Below are 23281 nucleotides of genomic sequence, written 5' to 3'. Positions count from 1 at the left end.
GCCGTTCCTGAAAACTCCTGAAGAGTTTGTAATCTTTGTAATCTCTGCCGTAATCTCTATAAATACCTAATTCCTAAAGTACTACAGATTTCTTCCACACAAACGACAAGGCTGGGTGGTGACTGCATCAAATCCACCGAACAGTTAACAGTTGATTCCAGTACGATACGTGAAGTCAAGTGTACTTGCAGCAACATGGGCTTCAACTTCGAAGTCATCCGGTGAGTTCTGATGCGAGTTGGTCGCGGACAGCAGAAAAGACCAGACCATGGGACCGAAAAAGTAAGAGCAGAGAGGTAGGGAAGGTACCTTCAACCACGTGGGTATGGTGTCCATGCTGGGAATACTCTACCATCTTCCTCGCTCCATCAATTTTATATGATCGAGAGCCTCTTTTGGCACCGTATATGTTTTTCTTTAGCTCCTTTTTCATTTGGTAATCATCAAGCTCAAATAAGATAACAAAAAAACTATTTTAATAAATAGCCGAGTATTCGCAAGTGTAAATTGGGTTGTTGTAGAGAAAGCAGATTACCTAATTAAAAGCAAAGAAAAATAAATTTCATTACAGGATTCTTCTATTGATTACAAACTCATTTTCCTGTAATGGTACTGCACAGTAGCAGAGCTTCATGTTGCAATTTACACAGAAAGAATGAGATAAGAGCAGCCCATAAACAAGATACAGAGTAATACAGAAAAGTGTAATCAGCAAGGTAATAAATAGCCTCAGATCTCTTTGTACAATTTGAGCTCAAGGGATCCGTTCCAACACTCGTTGTACAGCCAATTTTATGACATCCTGATCAAGATCAGTAGTCAGATGCACTTCCTGGACCTGGACCATATAAAATAGTTAAGCAATCAATACGGTATTTTTTGTTGATTGCAAATGTTGTTATATATACAGAATTTGCTTTGTTGATAGTATTTCAAAGGTTAAGCAATTGTGTTCTGATCATTTTATAATCTCAACTCGTTTACCACTTGTGTTCTGGTCATTTTATAATCCCAACTCGTTTATTTTATAAGCTCTCTGCTAACAAAATAGATTTTCGTATTATGGGAGCTTTTCTTCTTTTGAGTAATCTAGATTGTAGGTGATTTCCTGCGATCAAACTTCCCAACCTCTCTGCCAGCACGAGCAAGGAGTGTGTAAACTGCTTATCCTCTACTGGAACCTGTAGATAAGGCAAAAGTAAAGAATCAAAAATGAAGAAAATAAAATAAAGTCAAGCTGGTTTAAATAGAGTAGCATGGTCGACTGGAAGACAAAAACATCTCACATTTGAGAGCCAAAGCTGCAAATCCTGTGAAACAACACGCTTTTCAAACCCTCTACGACCAATTCTGACATCTGCGATGCTGTAACAGAAAATTTTAAAAATAAAAATCCGTTGAATCATCAGAGTTAATTGTCAGACTTATGTTTATGTTTTTAAAATGGCAGACTTTCAATTTAGTGTCCCTTTATTGGGTATTAGTGGGGCATCCCTCCACTTTTCATTGAAGTAAGAAATCAGAAAATTGTGCTCATATCGGGGAGCCACTTTAAATTGTAAGGAGAAGCTGTTCTTCCAAATAAGACTGAAAACAAATGTAAGGGGCATTGAAAGGAATTGTGCCAACTGGTGAACATACTAGTATGTACTGGAGACTGGAAAAGAGCTAAACATGACACCATGTATGTCTAGATGAACAAATAATATGGGTACATCTTTTAAGAGGGTAAAAAGAACTTCTTTACCCTTCTTCCTGTAGTAGCTCAAGACATATGCTTTCCAACCCTGGTAGAAGATCTGCATTTGAACTAGTGTCAGATGTGCCCTGTGGCTTGGCCTTCATCTGCATTCCGTAACTTTATACTGTTAGATCAAGCATTTGGATACTCACTTGAGGAAATACTTTGTCCAGTGTCTCCAAAAGGGGATCACTTTCCAGTTGTTTGATCGACAAAGTAACCCTTTCTTTTCCCCTTGATCCATGCAAAGAGATCATATGCCCACACAGATAATAGAAATCATACTGAAAAGATCCCAGAAAAAAAAAGATACTTAATCGTGAGCCAGAGGCAAAAATTGAGTAAAAAGTATTGGGGTAGGGGTTTTTCTAGTGTTGGGGTAAGTATTGAGGAAAACAATAAAGTCACTTCAGCCTTTGGCTCAATGGTCACATTGGGGGAGTTTCTGGTGTTGTCTTAGGTTCAAGTTTCACCAAGGGTAAAGGGGTTGTATGCATGTATAACCAACATTCTAAAAACAAAAACATTTAAGAAAAGCAGTGTATGGTGGTGGCAATCTTATAATGTCCTGAGCTTCGTTATAAGAACCAGTGTGGACCAGCCAGCTCACCATACTGCAATCCATCCCGGTTCTTATACCGACAGAAGCCTCAACAAGAAAATGGACACAGTAGCCAGATGCACCAGTTCAATGATAACAATAAAATGGTCGGTCACCCATATGGAGTTTAACTGTAGAAATTCAAATTCTGAAGTCAAAACACAAGGTATGGTTGGTGGGAGTGGGATCATCCTGCCACACTAGTCTTTAGTGTAATATAGTGGCTAAGCTTCATATCTTTTATAAATTTGAAATGGTCCTTGGAATACAAAATCACTGCTTCATCAACTCAGGTCAAGTCAGAAATGACTTGCCTCCAATTTGATGGGCAGTCTGCTTTTATAAACAATTGTCATGAGACACTACCATTAGGGCAGCTATAAATTTTGTGCAACACGTTTGGCCTAGCTTTTTATCATATATTGATTCACCATAGCACTTTAAAATTCTATGATGAAAATAGTAAAAGGCTCACCTATCTATTTTGATAACCTTAACTTTTACATCATCACCTTCATTCAAGATATCCCTTACATCATGAACTAGATCCCATGATACCTCCAATACATGGACAAGTCCAGTGAGATAATAACAACCTGGCAACAAATTCATTAATATCTAGTCATCTGTTTAATGGACCAACTTCATTGCAGCCAAATATGAAAAGAACGGAAGCATATTTAACAATCTTGAAAGTACCATCTGGAAATCTCAGGTGGAAAAGGCACCATAATCCTCCACGGAGCCCACCTTTGCCTCTTCATTAGCTTGGATGACCTCCAGTAAAGATATGCACTAAATATGGGTCGGATGTCATTATAACTTCATGCTTATCAAACATGTAAGTCCACATGATCTTAGTCTCAATAAAATGGATCAAAGGATCTACATTTCTGACATCTAAAATATACATGTCCAGGACCACGTAAGATACTTACAGTCACAGGAGGAGTCTTTCATAAGTTAACGACAAAAGTTTCATAACATAGACCAGAAATCTACTGAGAGACCAGAAATAGGGTGAGGTGGCCAGTTTGAGTACAGATGCCATAATAAGGTTAAGCAAGTACCAAATCTAGCAGACCAACTTCACTCATATAAGATATATATTTTTTAACAGTAAATATAATTTTATTAAAAGAGGAAAAGAAACTTACATCACACTTAGAAATTATTGAACCACAAAAAGCACAAAATCTCATCGTGATTGTATATCATCCAAGAATATTCAATGTGCAGCTGTTGGGATTTTAGAGTGGTAAATTCCTCTGTTAGAGGGAATAACCCCACACAGGTTAAACATTTGGAAAAATCTTGTAGCTATTAGTTGAGAAAAAAGCCTCCTAAGTTCAGCTAGTTATTTTGGGATCTACCTCATCAAACTTTAACATGGTATCCAAATAATGCATTCATTTGATTGGGCTCCTTTATGTTGTCTAAACCTTGGGCCTATCATCAATTTGTTTAGGACTGGAAATGACGAAGGGTGTTATTGGAAAAAAATTCCATATAGGTAAAAAATTGGAAAATTTTTGTGGTCTTAGTTGGGAAAGGCATCTCAACTTTTGTTAGTCATTTTGGGATGGACCTAGGGCCAACTTAAAATCCTCCTAGTAAGCAAAAGCTTGATAAGGTATAACATTTTGTTTAAGGTTTCTAGAGATATCATATTGGCGAAGACTCTGTGTAAAACTATCTGTCAATATGTGTCACTACTTTCCATTTAAACGAAAATAAATCAAAAGTCTAATTCAAGATGAAAATAACAAACCACAGGGCAATGAGCATATAGAAATTTGAAATTTAAAAGTAAAAAAGAGGTCCTGGGTTCAAGTCTCATGGGGGTCCTTTATCTCAGTAGTATTTACCATATCCAAATCATAAAAGTAAACACATATTTAAAAAAAAAAGCAGTATTTGAAGCAATATATAAGAAGGATAAACAATCAAGTGGTTATGTACCTTCACAGAAAAAACTGAACCAACCAGACCCTTTGCTACTTTTTGAATGCTTTTGTTAGGTTCTATAAAGGAATAAGTGATGAGGCAGAGTTAATCTCATAAAAGGTCAAATATTAAAAAGATGGCAGACACACATATGAAAACAACAACTTTGCGCTCAAAATGACATGACATTGGTGGGCCATTTAGTCATTTCTAGTGACTCAAACTAAGGTAAGTCTGCAGCTTGTATTGGAATGTGGGCACCCACATTTTTCCAGTTCCCATAGTTTGAAAAACCCAGCGGTGGAATGCAAATGCACAGTTTTGAACTAGCTATTTCTCTGTTAACACTAAAACAAAAATAAATAACAACATGATAATAATAATTAAAATTCAGCAGTTTATAACCAAGACAATAGCTCATTCTTTAGTTGCGGAAATTTTCGAATTGTGAACCTTTTGCTTCATGCACACATACTGTGAGATTGTGGAACAAGAAGAGCCATAAATATGAAAAGATTCCAAAAATGAGTAACAATTTGAATTTTGACACAAAAATTGACAGAATATGAGGAAAAGCTCCACCCTGCAGTAAAAAAAAATAGACCGACTTTTGACAAGACATATGCAACTGGTAATTCTTTCTCCTCCTTCGAGCCACCAAACAACAAATTGGACTCAAGACTAGACTTCTAATTTTAAAGGACACCGGATTTTTGGAACATTCACAATGTGAATGGATGTGCAGAACTCTTAAACCCAAAAGACAGATTCACTCTCTATTGATGTAAGCCCAGTGCGATAAAGCAGAATTCCAAAATCTTTATCACATGTTTGGCATCCAAAACAAGCAACCCAAGTGTCATTCATCTAAGTCTTGTAGCCAATGGAGGAGATCTTTACCACTTTATTCCTCCTTAAAACATAAAGAAAGAAAGAAAGAAAGAAAGAGGAGAGAGAGAGTCCTCACTTGAGTAGTTCATATCCATGACTAAAACAATTTGCAATTATCCCACATTGTAAATGTGAAAATAACAAAGAAAGCTCCTCAGAGAGGCTTTAGTGAAGATATATTTGAAATGGGAAAACCCTCTCACACACATGGCACCAACTTCAGGCAATTTGTAATGCAAATATGGCAGGCAAGCTGCATCAAATAAGGAAAAAAGACCAAGAAAGCACCATTTTCAGAGGAACACTTTTGGCCTAATAAAGAATTGAATTGCTGGGAAGAAAAAAACCAATGCTTCCATTTGTTTTTTATACATCTAGGGTCTTCTCCCTCAGATACTAAATTCCCATAGGGATGCACGTTCTGTTAGTTTTGAAAATAACCTATCAGTGCACATTTCTTGAAAATTAAAATTTTAAGAAACTTTCTAAGAGAGTTTACCACATGTTTTCACAATACTAAAAATTTGAAAATGTCATTACTGCAAAGTTGAACAACTATATGATCAAATCTAATTTCAAACAAAAAACATAGAGATTACTTTTACATGAATGGGAATGACTTAATTGTCGGTAAGGAAGAAAGCCAACCAGAGAGTAAAACCGGACTAATAAATCACCACCATTGAAGCCTTCAACCCTACCATCATAGATGACCCCACTATCCTTGTAAGCTCTTGCTGCCTTCCAGTCAGCAGACCTCTAGTTCTTTGCAGAAATCAAGAATTAGATTATATCAATATAAGGATAAACTAACTGAAAGATATTCAAGCATACAACTGAAGAACGAGGCATTAAACACAGGACATGTTACTCTGACTAGTGTTCTATGTTATGTTTTCCTCGAAATCAGGTAGTTGATGTCTTATAAAAGTTTTCTCTTGCTAAAGATCCTTGTCTTTTCTTTCTAATGTTTTCACCCTCTCATGCTTATATCTACCTCATTCACAGTTCACAGTTTTCTTCAAGTTGGAGTGTTCTCCCAGCATGCATCAATTGAGAAAAAATAAGAAATACGGAAGTAGAAAAATTGCAAGTGACAATGACAAAATTTCACTCTATTACAGATGTAACCTTAATGGAAACTGTGAGTGAGAAGACACAATTTCTCTACTGAATGTACTGAAATGTAAATGTAATAATTAAACTTGAAAATGCATCAGTCTTGCCATCATGACCCTTGTAAGGCTCAAAACATTTTGAGCCCAACAATATGAGACAAATATAATATTTCATACTGGCATATGCTCTACCATGGGATCCACCGAGGTTTAACATCGCTTATATAGTTCAATGGGCTTTGGAACCAACTGTGTTTGAGTTTGGTGCCCAAGTCACATGATCAGGCCGATTAGAAAAGAAAAGGTGAGTAGGGATCAGCTTAAGCAGATTCTGATTCAAGCTAGATTTGCCATCTAAATCACAGTTGGTTGACAATGTCTCCTCTTCATGTTGCAAATCAAGGAGTTTCCTCCAATCTTTAGTTGTTAAGGGCATGCTTCTTAGGTAATTGTTTTCCCTTCTTTGTTTAATAAAGATAGTCATTGTCAAAAAAAAAAAAAAAAAAGTCTCCTCTTCATGTCATTCAAAAACATGTCTCGCATTTTATATGCACTCTATCACAACATCCGAGATTGTGGCCCCTCGTTTGACCCATAGAACACTTGAGTCTTGGGATCAAGATGGATTGATCTGATCTAATCCAAGCCAAAGGCAATCAACTGACACAAGGAATGTTAAACCAAACCCACTTTCAGTTTTATCAGGAACATGATCATAATCAGTTTTACAGTAACACATTCTGATTTTAAGTTAGGTATGGCAAGTTGAATCTATTAGATTCCATTTGAGGGAATTCGAAAAAGTTAGTTGCAAGTTTTGTCATTCCACATTCAGAGGAAATGGTTCCTGTATTGAGGAACAGATACAAAATTTACCTTATTGGTGGATACAGATCCACCTGCTCTGCTCTATAAATTACAGAGCTAGCAATGGGAAGAATATAACATATAAAATTAAAATTCATTCCTTTTCCAGGGATTTAGTTCCTTCGTGGGTGAACCATGTTACATCTTTTAGTCTCTGTTCAGTTAATTTTTTTATAATAGGCTGTTGACTACTTCGGCCCATAGATGGGGGATTTCTTTTCCATGACAAGACTCATGAGTATATAAGCATACTATGTGTTAGCGAGTTTATAAGCGTACGATAAAGTACATTTGCTTACAGACTATCTCTAACAAGTCTGCAACGAACCAATGCAGAAGCAAAGAAATTACATGACATCAGCAGCCAAGCAACACTTGGAAGAATTATCTAACAAGGTCCCATCGACTACATTATCTTCTAGTGGCAATCGACGATTGCCACAGCCCCGCCTATTTGTGCAGTTCGCGCTGAGCGCTACACAAATATACATGAAAATTAGTAAGTGGGGCAACTTCTACACGCAATCAACACTGCAAGTTATGGTTGAATAGTTTCTAAAGAGCTACGATGCGACTGCAAGTTGTCCAAATGATAAATGAATATAAATAGAACTGCTAACGGCGACCAAACAGAAAGTCCAAAATCATCGAAAGGAGAGAAAAAAGAACAAACATACCCGAGTTTCGCTAAACGCATTGGTCGACACTGAATCACCGCCGACGCATTGGTTCGCGCATTGAGTTACTTTTAAGTAAGAGTTTCGAGGACAGTTTCGAACACTCAGACGAAAATAAGGAGGCAGATATAGAGGGAGTGGAAGTGGTATCGCTACCGAGCGTAGGGGCAATATATGAGAAACAGGTAGCAGATCCAACCGTAGTGATCATGGTTAGAGAGGCGGAGAAACTATCCGCCAACTGAGGACGAGAAATGGAGAGCAGAATCCGAGCTGGGCAGTAACACTTGTCAAGTTGTATGTCCTCGGATGATGGATGAAAGCCATGGAAGTTGAGACTTGGGATGCTCCAAGTGGCCACGAAATCGCTAGCCCAACACACGGGATTCTATGGAGAACGAGATTATGGTTAATATTCGATTCGATCACTTCTTCTGTAGCATTTTTTGTAATGGATTAACCACTTGGTTCAGCAAATACACGAAAGGGCCAGCCACCAAATAATGCAATTTCGATCCACAATTACCTTTTAATCCGAAATCAAATGGTCTAATAATAAAACAATAAAATTAAAATTCCAAAGGAATAGTGCAGTGGCAATCAACTAAATCACTTGCATCGTTCACTACCCAAAGGTGCTTTGAAGAGGTCTTTCTTCAGGTCCATTCTTCCCCCCCTCCCAGCAGCTTGAAATGTAATACGTTTTATGTACAAGATTTTGATGAAGTCTGAAAATTCTCATCGATTTAGTCGCTTTCATAGTCCTCGTCGTCACCGAAAGTAAAGACAGAGGCGTCTGCTGCAATGGCCTTGAATTCGCTAACAGACTCTGTGCTAGGGATTGCCGAACCTTGGACAGAAGTCCCACTTTCTTTCTTTGGTTCACTAATGGGGACTTGTTTCGTTCCCCCTTCACTTCCCAAGGAAACCTGGTCCACCCCCTGTGTTACACTCATCATTTCTTTCGGAGCTGTCTCAATTTTCTCACCCAAGGACGATGGTGATTCCACAGCACTAGCTGTTGTTCTCACCTGTCGACTTCTTGCAGAGCCAGACTCGTCTGATTCACTGTCCGAGAATACCTCATCTCCGTCATTACTTTTCGAGCTTTTGCTGGTGTCTCCAGGTACATTTGCATCACCAGAGGCAGAGTTATTGACAGAGCTTCCATCTGCTCCTTCGGTGGTATTTTCACTCTTAGGCTTTGATGGAGTGCCATCATAGTCAACCAAGACAACCTCGACTTGGAATCCAGGAGAAGGTAGTTTCCTCTGCATAGCATCCGCTCTTTTTATAAGTGAAAAGACCATAAAAATTAGACTAATGCCAGACCATAAAAAATATGAATAATTTTCTCTGTGAAGTCCATATGCTTATAATTGAGGTCTGTCCTCAATTAAGAGATGGTGTGATGGAAAATCAATGTAAAAATTCCCTAGACATTTTGGATAAAATCATAGGAAGAAATCAGTGTACAGACATTAGGGGAAATGAAGTAAAAAGGGCCCCCTCACCTACCTTGTCAAAACCATCAAGGTCTGACGTGGTCAGAGTTTTTCTGTTCTCCATCATTGTCGTGTTCAACCAACTGGAAGCACACAAGCAAAAGAAACAGAATTAGGTATAACTGTAACTCAAGAAAGAGAGGCAAATATACCCAGTTGCTTTTTTTCCTTTACTTCTTTGCCTGTGCAACAGGAAAACAAAAAATCACAGCTACAACTGGGTAGTATAAAAAAACAAAAAATGAAATAGTATGATTTACAATATTTAAGACTACTATCTTGCATTTGTGCCTTCTTAATTTGTTTTTCCCATCATTTACTATTTGAGCAAAAGGAAACGAAATTTTCTATCTCCTTGTGTTTATGCCTAATTTCCTATTGGCAGAAAGACACCCTTCCAGTAAAAATATAAACAACTACACGAGAGAATACAAATTAAAGATGAAGGTATTAGTGTTCAAACACAATGTGTATGATACCACATCAAGCATTTTCTTTTCTGTGAATGTGTATGATAACACATGAAACATTTTCTTTTCTACCAAATGATAGTTTCATTCTCAAAAGATACCAAGCAAAATGAACAACAGAAAAAAATTATAACTTCACTATGCTTATTAATACCTGAATGAGTTTCTCACACAGATACACTTCATGAATAAAGGCTAGGGTAAATGTTTCTGTTGAATAAATTATTAACTTTTTAGGCACCATTTTACAAAATATAACTAAATTACATGTCCCTTGACATGTAATTTTTACTTTTCTGCAATACCCAGATTTTGGGATTCTCCTAAAATACTAAGGATCTAAAATAACTAATAAACTGTACAATTCACACTTATAAAGACAGCTAACTTATGGTACTCAAATGTAACCAAGTCTAGCTGAATGAAAGAGGGACAGCAACAAACCAGTAAAAATCGCCTTGGCGATCATGAAAATGGATTTTAAAATCACCAGCCAACTCAGTAAGACCAGGCTCCCCAGGTAAAGCAAATACCATGATCCCTTTTTTTGGTGCGCTGAACCAAAAATCTTCAGGCTGCATCAACAAAGTAGTTAAGCCAAACAAAAGCATACATCTCACTAATTTTATGCTCAACCAATTTGCTTTTGAAACTCATAAATGAGATCTAACTAAACTCCCATCATGAGTGTAAAGAGTATTTTTTAAGGGGTCAGCAAGATGTGGCTCTAATCAATCAACATTGGCTTACACCGGGCACATACACCAAAGAAATGAATAGGAATGTCAAAGTCTCCATATGAGAATTCTGAAGGCCAAAAACTTCTCATCAGCCTCCACAGACCACACAATAGGAGCCATCTTAATGACCATAAACAGTTTAAAAGTATGATGAATGCTTGCTTCCAATCAACTGATGGAGTGCAGATGATAAGTAAAAAATTGGTTGAAAGAAAAGACTTTTGGTTCACGGCAATCGCTACATTTTGGTTAAACACTACAATGACATCCAAAAGTACAAGTTATTTGGAAAAAAATCAAAATAAGAGCTGAGATAACCATGGAGCTGAACCTAAGCAATTCTAGGGGTGCCATTTGCATTGAGATTCAGTATGTGTGCATAATGAAAAAAAGTAGGCAACTAGATAAAGAGTAGCTAGCTAAAAGACCTACCATCAAATCCTTCGTCCTTGGATGCTTTTTGGTTGAGAAGAGAACTCCTGCAGAACGACCAAATCAAGATCTGACAGAATAAGTAAAACATAGGAAAAATAAAAGCTTCTATGGGAAAAAATCTCAAACATAGATGCAGTAATTATGTGTATTGCCAAATAGAGTTTATGTTTGTAAACTATGAACTTGAGATATTAAGTATAGTAGGAAAATGCGGATTTTCAAACAAAAAAGAACAGAGCATGGAGGAGATCAAGAAAATAGATATTTGTGAAATTGCTGATCAGAATAAGTGATTGCAGCAATTTGCTTGACATGATGAATAATTTATTAGCAAGACATAGGAGCAAGTCAAAACAATAAGAGATGGTCTTCCAACTCTAGGACAGCAGTACAACATCTCACAGAACAAATCAAAACCTCAGATTTTATCCATCATTTATGAAATACAGTCTAAACAATGGCTTACAAAAACATGAATAGGATTGCAGGAAAATGGATGAGCATGGAGAAGCATCCAAGTGTCAAATGTTGGACTCCAACAAAACCTGACGGAGTTTTTTATTTTTTTGAAATGATGCTGATTTTTATTAAGATAAAAGCTCAAAAAAACAATTTACAAAGGAGGGAAGCCTTCCCAAACAATGAGAGATTGCTGGGAAGTTCTGAATTTTGCCGATTTATCAGCCAAAGAGTCCGCTGATCTAGGAATGAGATTCTAATTATAATGAGTAGAAGATACAATGTCAACAAAACTATCAGTGATGGGCCAATGGCCCCAAGGGGGGAGATGTCTTTGGAACACCAACTAATAACAATTTTCAAGTCACCTTCAATTATTAACTTGCCATGGTGACGATCCTTGAAGATTTGGAGGCCGAACAACAGAGCACTAACTTCAACAATATTGGAATTGGCAATGCCCACCGGACCAGTATAAGAAAGAATAGGGTCTCCATTGTGACTTCTGAACACACTGCCTGCTCCAACTTGCCCAGGACAGCCAATAACACTACCATCAAAATTCAGCTTAATGCAGTCGCAAGGGGGAGAATCCCAAATGGCCATATTCAAAGTTCTGTAGGGGCCAAACATATGGGCAATCAAATTCCAATTTTCCCGAAGGAAAACACTCGATAGAGAGGCAAAATCCTTCCTTATATGAAACCAGCTCGAGATGAGGCCAATGGCATGAGAAGCAGTGTTGTCCAGGGTGCTAGCTTTGGAGTTGAATCTCCGATTGTTCCGCTCGAGCCAAATGCACCATGAAACATACGCAAGACAGGCCGAAAGTATTAACCTGACAGAGTTGAAGCTTCTTCTTTTCTTTTTTGAGGAAAATGAGAAAAAAGATTCCATTTAAGAGGGCTCTCGAAAGAGAAGAGTACAAGCCAATGAAATACAAAATAAAATGAGAATGAACAAAAGAGCATTCCCCAAGAGAAGTGCCAAGGATTGTCTAGAGGGGGAGTGAGGTTCCTACAGCAAGGTGCTGGCAGGGGAACCCCTCCCTGGTGAAAGTGTTAGCAATAATATTGGCGCTTCCACCATTGTTGAAGCTTCTTTTCACCAAGCTCAACAACTTTCTTCTCCAGTGTTCATCAACCAAATAACAATTTTAAGTCACGGCGAGCTCAGTTTTCACTTGAAAGTTTGCATAGTTGTAGCACTATTAACAAGTAATTTGCAAAGCAGAGAGCTGGAAAAACAGTGTCGCTATGAGATTTCTATATCAGAAGTAACCTTTGAAGAAGTCAAATCTAGCGCAGAAGTTGGTGGCTGAGATGAGAATATTGAAAAGAATTTGTGAAACAAGGAAAGACATTTAAGATTGATGTATTAGCGAGCACTCAGAAGAAGTACAAACCAGATAATAAATAAGAGAATTAAGATGGCAGAATAGTGCTCAATGCATGCCAAATAATACACCTTATGTGGACAGCCAAAACCAGTAAAAAACAAATGTGATTAAATAACAGAATGCCATGGTGGAGATAACCATGTTCTCTACATCTCTCAGTGCAATTAATATATCGGTAGCCTTCCTTTTTCTTTCACTCTCTTCCCAATTCTTGCTGCTATGGTTCCTCGTCATCCCAACACCACCACTCCAGCTTCTGCAACTACCTATCTTTCTCATAGACATGTGTCCCCTCTTTTTTCTCCTTTGGAACAATGCTTAGTGTCTTTGGTCTACCCTCCCATTTTCTTTCTGTTCTACCTTTCTTCTCGGCTTTCCTAATTCTCGATTATGTGAGTGTGCATCCCCTCCCCCGTGGCGCCATTGGGACATCTTTCGAGAGATTCTAGAAATTGCCTCCCTATTATCTTGTATTTGGTCTCACATTGCGAGATCCGCAAATTCAGTAGCAGATGTGCTTGCCAAGCAGGAAGCAATCCCGCACTCGCTTGTTGTTAGGGATCTGCTCCTTCCACCTTTGTAATTTTTCTCTTGTTAATATAAATACATCTTTTTTTTTAAATGATGCTGAATAAATACATCTTTATAAAAAGAAAAACTCCTCCCCACCTTCTTCTCCCTCCCTATCTTTTTACTCTTTGTACCTCCATATCAAATGATCCCATTAGCACTCACCTATGCATGCATGCAAGCAAATTGACTTCAAGATTTTATTAATACAAGCACTTAAACAAATGCTCCGCCTCCATAGAGCCAAAAGCCCAAATCACGACACTTTAACTTGTGGATTGGGCCTTTGACTCAATGACATCATGGGGAACTTTCGAGATCTTGGATTCAAGCCTTACCAGGGTGCAGAGTTCAATATTCAAAAAACAAAATAAAAAAAATCTTTAACTCTTTTTGATAGATCAGTTCTTGAACTGGTATTTTTCTCTATCATGTAGTAAGGATTACAGAGAAAATAAGGATCACAGCAGAGGTTCAAATAAATTAGAGAGAAAATAGGGAGTCAAATTTTGAAAAGGAAAATATCTTGATGCCATGCTTGATTTAGTTTACCTTCTTTGATGATTATAATTACTGGCTTCAGGTGTTGAAACCCCTCCTCTCTTTCATGTAATCCTTCCCCTGAAACTCCACTGGGAAATTTCTTTCAGGTCCCGGTCCTCCCAGCCTCCAATTGTTCACACCTCTCTTCCTGTAGCTTCTCACTACCTCTCTATTCATGTCAACTTAGTTTGAGGATCTTCTACATTGAAATTCATTATCTGCTAGCAATCTTCTCCTTTGAGGTGTCATTCTCATGGCTTTCATGTTGTCTAGATAAGGTCTGTTCATGTTTTCAATGCTTGACTTGAGACCAGCTGCAATCCTTGAATTACTATCAGCGAAATTCCCCTTCACCCTGTCTAGCTCCATGTTATGCTCATTAAGTTGCCTCCGGGATCAAAAACAATTTGGTTCATGAGGATTCTGCATCTCTACCATCAAAGCCATGATGTTTCTTGGTGGGTACATCAATGGCGGCACAAGCGCGTTGAGATCTTGATCTTTCGGTTTGCAAGAAACTGAAGTTTGCACGGAGTGTTCAGGCACATTTCTACCGTTCTTTGTTCACCGGGGGGGGGTCTGTCTTGGACACCTAAATTAAGGCGGTGAATTCTCTTTTCTTTTTGCCAGAATAGTTGTTGCAGGGATGTTTTCTTTCAGTTTCTTCTCCCTCCTAGAAGAGTGGTTCAGTTGTTCGTCGAGTCTTCGCCATTCAATTCCTTTTTCTTCCACAACCTTTCCTCTTGGCCTTACGAATCCGAACGGGTTATGTCTTTTGCTTAATTTTTGTTTCTCTTTTTCAAGCTTCCTTTCTTCCTCCTCAACTTCGTTAGCCCATGAAAACCCAGAGGGAAGCCTGCTCAAAGCCATCTCTCGGATCGATGCCAACGGCAATTCCCCAAAAATCTTTAACTCTTAACTGAGGGTTTCACTAACACATTGAGGGCCTTTTTATAAGCATTTTTCCCTTGAAACTCAATTGTTAGGAAACAACAAGTTATAAAAAAGGCCTCCTCTCCCATAGATTCAGAATGGGTGCCAATTAGTAGCACCTAGACTCCTCATGCCATATGTCACCAGAAATTTCACCTTTTCTAAAATGACTCTAATTAGATAATCAGACCACACTCATGCATCAAAAACTAGATTTAGCTCCCAAATTAGATGGTGTAAAAGTTGAATTCACCATATGAAATAGCAAAGCAAATTCTCTATCTTTTCTCATGCATAATTGACACCCACTCCACAGACAATCTTAGTCTCTCTTTTTATATGTGCACCATTCTATTTTAGTCTCCATTTTTATATGCATGATGCATTTCTTTGGGACAGAAAACACCCTTTTGTTGGTTTCATATTATAACTTTCCATTGCATATGTCACATCACAAAGAAAGTACATCTCAAGTGTTTAATTGAATCAGAATTAGTTCCTGAGTTAATACTCATTTTCACAGTGCTATAACTTTTGGATTTGACTGCTTGGCTTTGGGTACATCTCAGCACATACATCGATCAGCAAATTGACCAGTGGACTCTTTGGCAAAAGGGGTGATTCCACTCCAGCATCTTGTTGTTTCTATGGGGTCTCCTCTATAGTTGCTTTATGTTACTTTTCTTTTATAATATATTTTTTTTCTTTTTCTTTTTTTGACTTCCAAGCCTCACTTTTTGAATTTCTGTTTTTCTCTTGAGTAAAATTTCTCCACCATTCAAATATATATATGTATATATATAGGATGGATGTGATGTGGAATTTAGCAAACTGGAGCCAAGCCAGCTAAAGTTTGGACCAACCCAAAGTACCCAGCATCCAGAATGAGAAAGACAAGTAAAGATGTCTGAAGGATCACTTTAACTGAGAAAAATCATGGGAGCTGCAGAAGCTGAATGGATGCAGAAAAGAAAAGTGTGAAGAGAGGAAAGGATGTCTGCAGTTTTTCTTTGTTGAACTTGTGATATTATATTAAATGAAATGCAATAATAAGATACAATAAGAGAGGAAAAAAATTTCAGCTCTCAAGGCTCTCCACTACCAAAACTTGGACAGGATACCCTTCCTTAGCTACTTTATCTGTGGTATTATTGGCAGAACAATTTGAGTGTTGCAAAACAATTTGAAAAGGGATACAAATTCTTTGATCTCATCTGAGATATGCCCAAGCTTCCATGGGAAAGGGATGTCCTTTTGAAACTAGTTTATCACCAAGCTGAATCTCCTTCTAGCACCACTGGGTTGGAAAAGTGCAGAGCATAAATTCTTGGACCTGCTACAAAAAAGAGCAAAGCCCTGCTGGCCCAGAATAGCCCAAGAGAACTTGCTCTGAATGATCTTTGCCTCCTCCACCAACCCCACCTGACCTAGGGCCTCCAAAGGAGCTTTCATCAAAGTTCAATGTATTGGCTTTTAAACAATAAGCCTTCATTGTTTTAGTCAGTGATCCAACAATTATGGATGTGATGACATACTATTTCCTTCATACGGATTTTTGTTTTCATATTGAATTAGGACTTGTACAGATAAGTGGAAGGGAGAGAGGGAGGGGGAAGGGAGAGAGAGAGAGTGGAAAACGTTGCCACCTTAAAGCATGTCAGACTGATTAGGCAGTCAATAGTTTGGGTAAATAAATGAAAATTTTAAAATGCTTATATCTGAATAACTGAAAGCATATGAAACTAAAACAAAGGAATCTGGATATAAAACATAAGCAGTTTCCTTAAAAATAAAAAATAAAAAAGCAACAAGCTCCTTGATTTAGTTAGAAGAATCTACTATATAATCATCCCTTTTCCCACCAAATTTCCTCAGAATTTTATTGATTTTATCTCACTATAGAAACTTTGGGCCCACTTCAAAAACAATTTATATAAACCATCACAAAATAATTAATTATTTTTATTTTATTGTTCTTCACCATTTCCTTTTAGATATTAAAATTTTATTCTTCAGTCCATGTTTCAATGAAACTCTTACAATGTATCTCTTAACCAACTACTCAAGAAACCTTCTATCCAGTTGTTATATAAATTTAAATTATGATGATTAAAATACATAACATATAATCAATTTTTCTCTCCCGTCCTTTAGAAGGGTTCCCTTACTTTTGAGGTATAATCACTAAAGCTAAACAAAGTAGAGCATATGGGCCTACAGAACAACATCCACTGCAATGTCCAAAGCAATACAGACTACCAGCAGGAAATTAATAACATGAAGGCAGAAATTCCCAATCTTAGATTTACCATTATGATCTGAGACAGTAATGGAGGGCCTAATCCAATAAGAACACCGGTGAAGGCGGAAACCCCTAAGCATACACCTAGCAAAATTTAATGTCAGTTAATGGCCTGGTTAATACAGTTAAGGAACTCAGAACAAGATCAATGTAGAGAGTCAACAGAATACCTACGGCCAGGCTGATTTTCCCCATTGAAGTAAGTTAAAATGCGCTCAAAGTACTTCACATACCTCTATGACAAGCATATAGGAACATAAAATTAGATGATAGTGGAATTGAACTAGGAAAGGAAAGTATATGTTGTCGTAAGAAATGTACTGACAATCTGACTTGGAAGAATAAGCCCTTTTCCATCTATACATCTTTTCTGATTGTAGTACTCAATGGACTCCTCGGCTGTTGGAAAGAACTGCATTTTGATACTCATGTTATGGATATCATATGAAATCTACAAAGAGAGAGGAGGAGGAGGAGGAGGAGGAGGAGGAGGAGGAGAGAGAGAGAGAGAGAGAGTAATTTAAAAATCTAATCCCACCTTGAGGAAGAGAAGCAGGCTAGAAATCATCAATCCTGTCCTTGCCATTCCAGCTTTACAATGAACAACAACAACATTTTCGATGTCTTCCTTCAACCAGGAGTAAGCACTTTGACAAAATGATGTTATAAGTTGAATTGGAGGGCAATTATGATCATCAAAGGGGAAACATGCAACCTGGTTGAGGAAATACAAAAGCATAAGAAAGTACTACTGCAAAAAACTTTTTGTGTTGCGCCATCCGGTGAAATGGTAGCAACAGGATTTAGATCAACATGAGGTTCTCAAAGAAAAATATGGAAAAGTATTTGAAGTTGAAATCCATAGAAGTATATTATTTTTCTTCAGATGAATTTTTACAGATTATCTTGGCTGCATGGTTAATAGCTCAACAATTAAAGGCTTCAAAAGTGATCTGATGAAAATTTCAGAGAAGTAAAACAAACTGAACAGAGAAAACTCTTGACTGGATTCTGTATAATCATATGTTTTTTTTTAAAAGGATATATGTTTTTTCTGTATAATCATATGTTGATCAGAACCTCAAAGGATAGCTAAAGAATGAAGGCCGCCGAAGTTGAGATCATGACAATTTCAGAGAATAGGAAAAGAAAAGGAACAGACAAGAGGGAGGGACAGCAATAGAAAGAGAGAGGAAGAAATTGAACAAAAACAATTATTGAACAGCTTTAATTAGAATCATAAATCATTATGAACTGGTGAGTATTATGGAGGTCCTCGTTATAATGATTTGCATCTGTTGATCTAACAGTTGTTGATAACAGATAGATGTATCATATATAATCAAACTGAACAACCACAAAATTACAGTATGGTAGAGACATGAGAAGAGACAGTGCAGTATAAAAAATCTAAGAAGTTGGTGCAGCAACTAAAACCTAAACCTTTTATCAAATGGTACATTTCTGATGGAGATTACATATAAGACAAGGCAGTTAAAGTTTGAGGAAATTGAACTACTCACAACAAAATAGACATGTATCTATTACCAACATGAACAAATAACTGAATTTTGCACAATGATTAAATTGGGATAAATAAATTGAAATTATTTTGATATAACAGTAAGGAACTACGGATATAAATTAATAAAATCTGAAGCTTACCTTTCCCTCAAATAGTGATGCATCATACAATCTTTCTGAACATAGATTGTAGACCTTGTATTTACCCTGTAAACAAAGATTACAACAGCAACAAACATAGTGAACAGCCAACACAAACTGTAAATAAATATACAAATTAACACGTCCAAGAAAGAAGAGGATCCATGACTGTAAACTGAAGATATATCCAAGGAGTCATTGACCCCAAACAGAACAAAACGGCATCTGTTTCTAATCAGCGCATGAATGTTTTGTTGATATTTACCTTAGATACACATGACACCCATGGGACTTGAATCCAAGACCTAGAATGAAGAAAACCCCTAACATGGCTGTCGAGGCTATGGTAAAGGCTACAAAACATGAATGCGTTTTGAAAATGCAGTATATAGATACAAAGAGATAAACAAGAAAGCCCATGAAGGCAAGCATAATGCACATAGAGAAAGTTAATGAGACAGCAACATAAGTGAAACCCACTACACAACCACATGAGGCACACATAAGCAACAGCAATTAACACAGAGTTGCTTATAAAGCAGTATATTGAACCATTGTTTCTTGCATTCCTACTCAAACCTACAACTTGAGATGTCTTACAAATTAGACACCTGGCTCATGCTGAACAACATTTAGGTTTTTTTATTTTTTTTATTTTGGTAGATAAACAACAATAGCAACATTTATTTACATAATTGAAAATTGGACATCTTGATGTCAGATCACTCCAATTTTTAGTCAAATGCTAATGGTTCAAAACAAGTCCAAAAAGATCACGATAATAAGAGTACGCCATGCATCCAGTTAAGAAGACAATGTTAACACTAATTATATACAACAAAAAGGATGAATAATTATCATTACCTTGTGATGAGTCTCAAAAAACTTGATCACTTCTTCCATATGGTTTCTGTAGAAGCCCTGCACAGTAATCTCACAAGTTAAATAAAACACAATAAAAAAGTTAAGCTATTGATAATACAACAGTTGCTTACTTCAACATATCCAAAAAAGCCAGAGCTTATGTCACCGGCAGGAAAACCCATAGCAATAATGTTCTCAGTTATATATGTCATGTCTAAATCAAATCCACCTTCCTACAAACAGAAATAGGAAATCTTAGCTTCAAGTCAATCCTCAAATCTGTATAAGTAACAGAAACAAGAAATTAACAAAATTGACATACATTGTGAAAAACAAGAATTCCTGCCTTGAAAAACGCTAAAAAACTTTCAAAAGCATTACATCGACACCTTGAAAAGCCAAAATTTTAGAACCATGGAATATCTACACAGCCAAGGTAACCAAGATTGAGGAAATACCTGGTGTGATATAAACAGATATAAATCCATAAAATAATAATCCTCAAATTGCTAAAATATCAACTTTGATCAGCTCTTATGGAGCAGTACAGACTGATTGCAATCAAGTATTAGGCATGCTCCATTCAACCCTAACCCAGAGCACTGACATACATGGTAATATGTAGACATGCATAAAAAAGTACTAGAGTTACTCCAATGCACAATTATACATGCCTAAAGGCATTGGTTCTCATAATGAAAACTACAAGCCAAGCCATTCCAGAAACAGAAAGATAACAAGCGAACAAATAAATCAACATAAAATAACAATTCCGAAAAGTCTTCAAATCAACAAATTTACAAAAATGAAAAAAAAATCAAAATATGGTGGATTTTTATGATGGAAAAACCAGCTTCTACGTTTACATATTAACATGAAAAAATCCTCAATGTGTATTTGAACCCTTAATGACCTATTTTTGGGAGTACATCTAGACTTATATGAATTGAGCATCTTATGAAAGCAAAACACCCTGCAGCATATCAGGTTTAGCCTCCCATAGTAGGCTTTTATTACCTCAACTATATTTACATCTACCATCTTCCAAGGTACAAATGAACAAAAGGAGCAGTTAACCCAGCTTCTCATTTTGCTTACACTTCTGGGAGGGTCATTAGTCAAACAACCGCAATCATAATGTCACATACACAAACCATTTGAAAACTGCTAATCAGCATCTAACAGTCAAAGCTATATGATGCCAAAAAAGGAAATGGACCGATTTTATATTAATTGGTACTAACACAAATACAAAGGTGGCAGCAAGAATATTTAATCCCTTAAACAGAGAAAATGAAGACTAAGATTATTCTAGGAAAGGTCAACAGATCCCATGTTTTAACCTGATAAACAAAGACCTCTTGAACTATTTCACAAAAACAAAACAAAAACAAAAATAAGGAGCTCTTCAACAGCACTATCCTATTCACTATATCTCGTCGGCTAAATCCTTTGTTTATTTTACATTCTCAGAGCTCTTTTTATTTTCTTTTTTTAGAGAATGTTAGTGCATTTCCTACAAACACTAAGCTTTTATTCTCTAATTTTCCTTTTTCACATTTCAAAATTCAAAATTTATGCACACATGAGATTGTCTTCCAAAGAATTAAATATATATACTACTTATACCTAACATAAAGCATACCTTGCATTGATAAAACTATTGTTACTTCACTTTATGACTAGAGAAGAAAAATAATTCCCAGAACAACCTAAAGCAGCACCACTTCAATCACCATCATAGACCTAGGTGCTTTCTATGATTAGAAGATTTCCTTCTGCCAACCTGTTCTACACTGAAAACAATAAACACTGACCTACTCCTCTGTGCAGCATTAAGAATCATAATTAGTCATAATGCAATCAACAAGCCCCTACAGAATTACCCACAATCTAACTGGTTTGCATAGATCATCAAAAGAGAGAAACAACAAATCAGAAAGTGGAAACCAATCACAGTGGCCACACATCAAAGAGCAGACTACTTCCTGACCAATAAAAGATTTAAAATTACAAAAATATATTCCTAAAGTAATTACCCAGATTGCGGCCTAATAATTTTTAGTTTTCTGAGAGCGATTTTTCCTTTCACCGCTAAAAAGTGCATCTATCCATCGACTATTTCCTTCAATAACCATAGTTTTTTGTATGAACAACACATATTTCGTATCAAGGATAGTTATCAGATTTGGAGGTACCCAACACAGGACGTATCAACTTATACAACGTGCTTTTCAGCTCTGTACCATCCAGTCATACCATGTCGGATTTAGTATACAGAATGCATAGGCTGGTAGAGGCTTAATAGTCAGACCAGTACCAGTCCCATATCAACCATCCTGTATAAGATTTTCAGGTACCCAATACAGACTCAAGAAAGCATGTCAACAACAAGGATGAGAAAGGAATCCATACTAAATGCAAATGTTAGTAAGCTCTACCTGGTATCTTCGCTTGTTCTGAGACACCATGTGTCGAGCCTTGACCTGCACAGCCTTAACTGCACTTTTAGATGAATCAACCAAGCCTTTCGTGAATGACCCCAAAACACCAGACTGACCAGTAGTCGAAGTGGGACTTGGACCCTCTGTGTTCTCATCTCCAGATGGCGATTTTGGAGATAAACGTAGCCCAATGCCACTAGTGAAACGAGCAAATGTCGACTTACTGGAAGATCCAGGCTGTGAATTCTCTTGGGGCAGGGCCTGAGGGATTTTAAGGCTTTTAGCCCAAGAAGAGATACCTGAAGCTGATAATATTGATGGACCATCACGTGCAGAAGCAGCTGGAATGGCATCGACAGGAGGGATCGGAGTGGGAGCGGGGGCGGGGGCGGGGGCGGATGGAGGAGATGATGAATCAGCTGGTACAGACTCCATTTTGATGCCCAGGTTCCAAATCTTTCAGATTTCTTATAAAATGAAAAATACCTACCATTCAGCACGTAAAAGCCAAAAATAGATCTTTGCCTTCCCCGCCCCTGTAAGTAAAACTCGGATCTGACTCAAGTTTTCTCCTCTCAGCAACGAAACCCGTCCACATCGGGTGAAATGCTTCACGAAATTAGGGTTTCAGGTAGTCGTGGACTTCGGATGGCTATAACGATGCGTCGTTGAGTAGTAGAAACTGTCGAGGACAAAACATTTTAAGAAGACGAAATGCTCTTGTTTTGAGCGAGGCAACACCACCTTGATTGACAAATGTTACGACTTGATCAAAAGTCTTATATTTACACACATACCCCTAAAGTTATGTATTTACAGCATCTGTATTCGTAGACTCGGGCGTCTTCTTACTCATGTTTCAGAGAGAGAGACTCTGATACCATTTTATACTAACTCTCATTAAGAGAGCGGCTTAAAATTAGGCACGTTATAAAACTCGTGTAAAAAGTTAAAATAAAAAATCAACAAACCCTCTTCCTTATCCGGTGGAACCCTAGCCCGTGCATCCTCTCTCTAGTGCGAGCATAACAGGTTCCGTCATTTTTTGCCCCTTTCTCTATTTCTTCTGTGCTCGTCCAAACAAGAGGAACCGTCAGAGAAACTGGGTTT

General features: G+C 37.3%; 1 protein-coding gene and 1 pseudogene across 1 annotated transcript; both read right to left on the bottom strand.

Annotated features, from left to right (window-relative positions):
- Positions 1 to 517: 517 nt before the first annotated feature.
- On the bottom strand, positions 518 to 8046 carry LOC137963494 (uncharacterized; annotated as a pseudogene).
- Positions 8047 to 8343: 297 nt separating this feature from the next.
- Positions 8344 to 22884, bottom strand: LOC137962922 (phosphatidylinositol 3,4,5-trisphosphate 3-phosphatase and protein-tyrosine-phosphatase PTEN2A-like). The gene is made up of 12 exons (XM_068810056.1): positions 22169 to 22884; positions 19859 to 19960; positions 19728 to 19784; positions 18864 to 18929; positions 17737 to 17913; positions 17524 to 17610; positions 17369 to 17433; positions 17206 to 17282; positions 10990 to 11036; positions 10262 to 10392; positions 9361 to 9430; positions 8344 to 9113 (listed from the first exon to the last, which is right to left on the bottom strand). Exons 1-12 carry the CDS (start codon positions 22604 to 22606, stop codon positions 8589 to 8591), a joined length of 1842 nt encoding a protein of 613 aa, XP_068666157.1. The 5' UTR covers positions 22607 to 22884; the 3' UTR covers positions 8344 to 8588.
- Between the last annotated feature and the right edge of the window lie 397 nt (positions 22885 to 23281).

The sequence above is a fragment of the Aristolochia californica genome, unplaced genomic scaffold (genome assembly GCF_029961685.1).
Source record: "Aristolochia californica isolate CCGP_79_NKW_82.1479 unplaced genomic scaffold, dmAriCali1.0.hap1 SCAF_4, whole genome shotgun sequence".
Lineage (NCBI taxonomy): Eukaryota > Viridiplantae > Streptophyta > Magnoliopsida > Piperales > Aristolochiaceae > Aristolochia > Aristolochia californica.
This window is presented reverse-complemented; position numbering and strand designations above follow the sequence as displayed.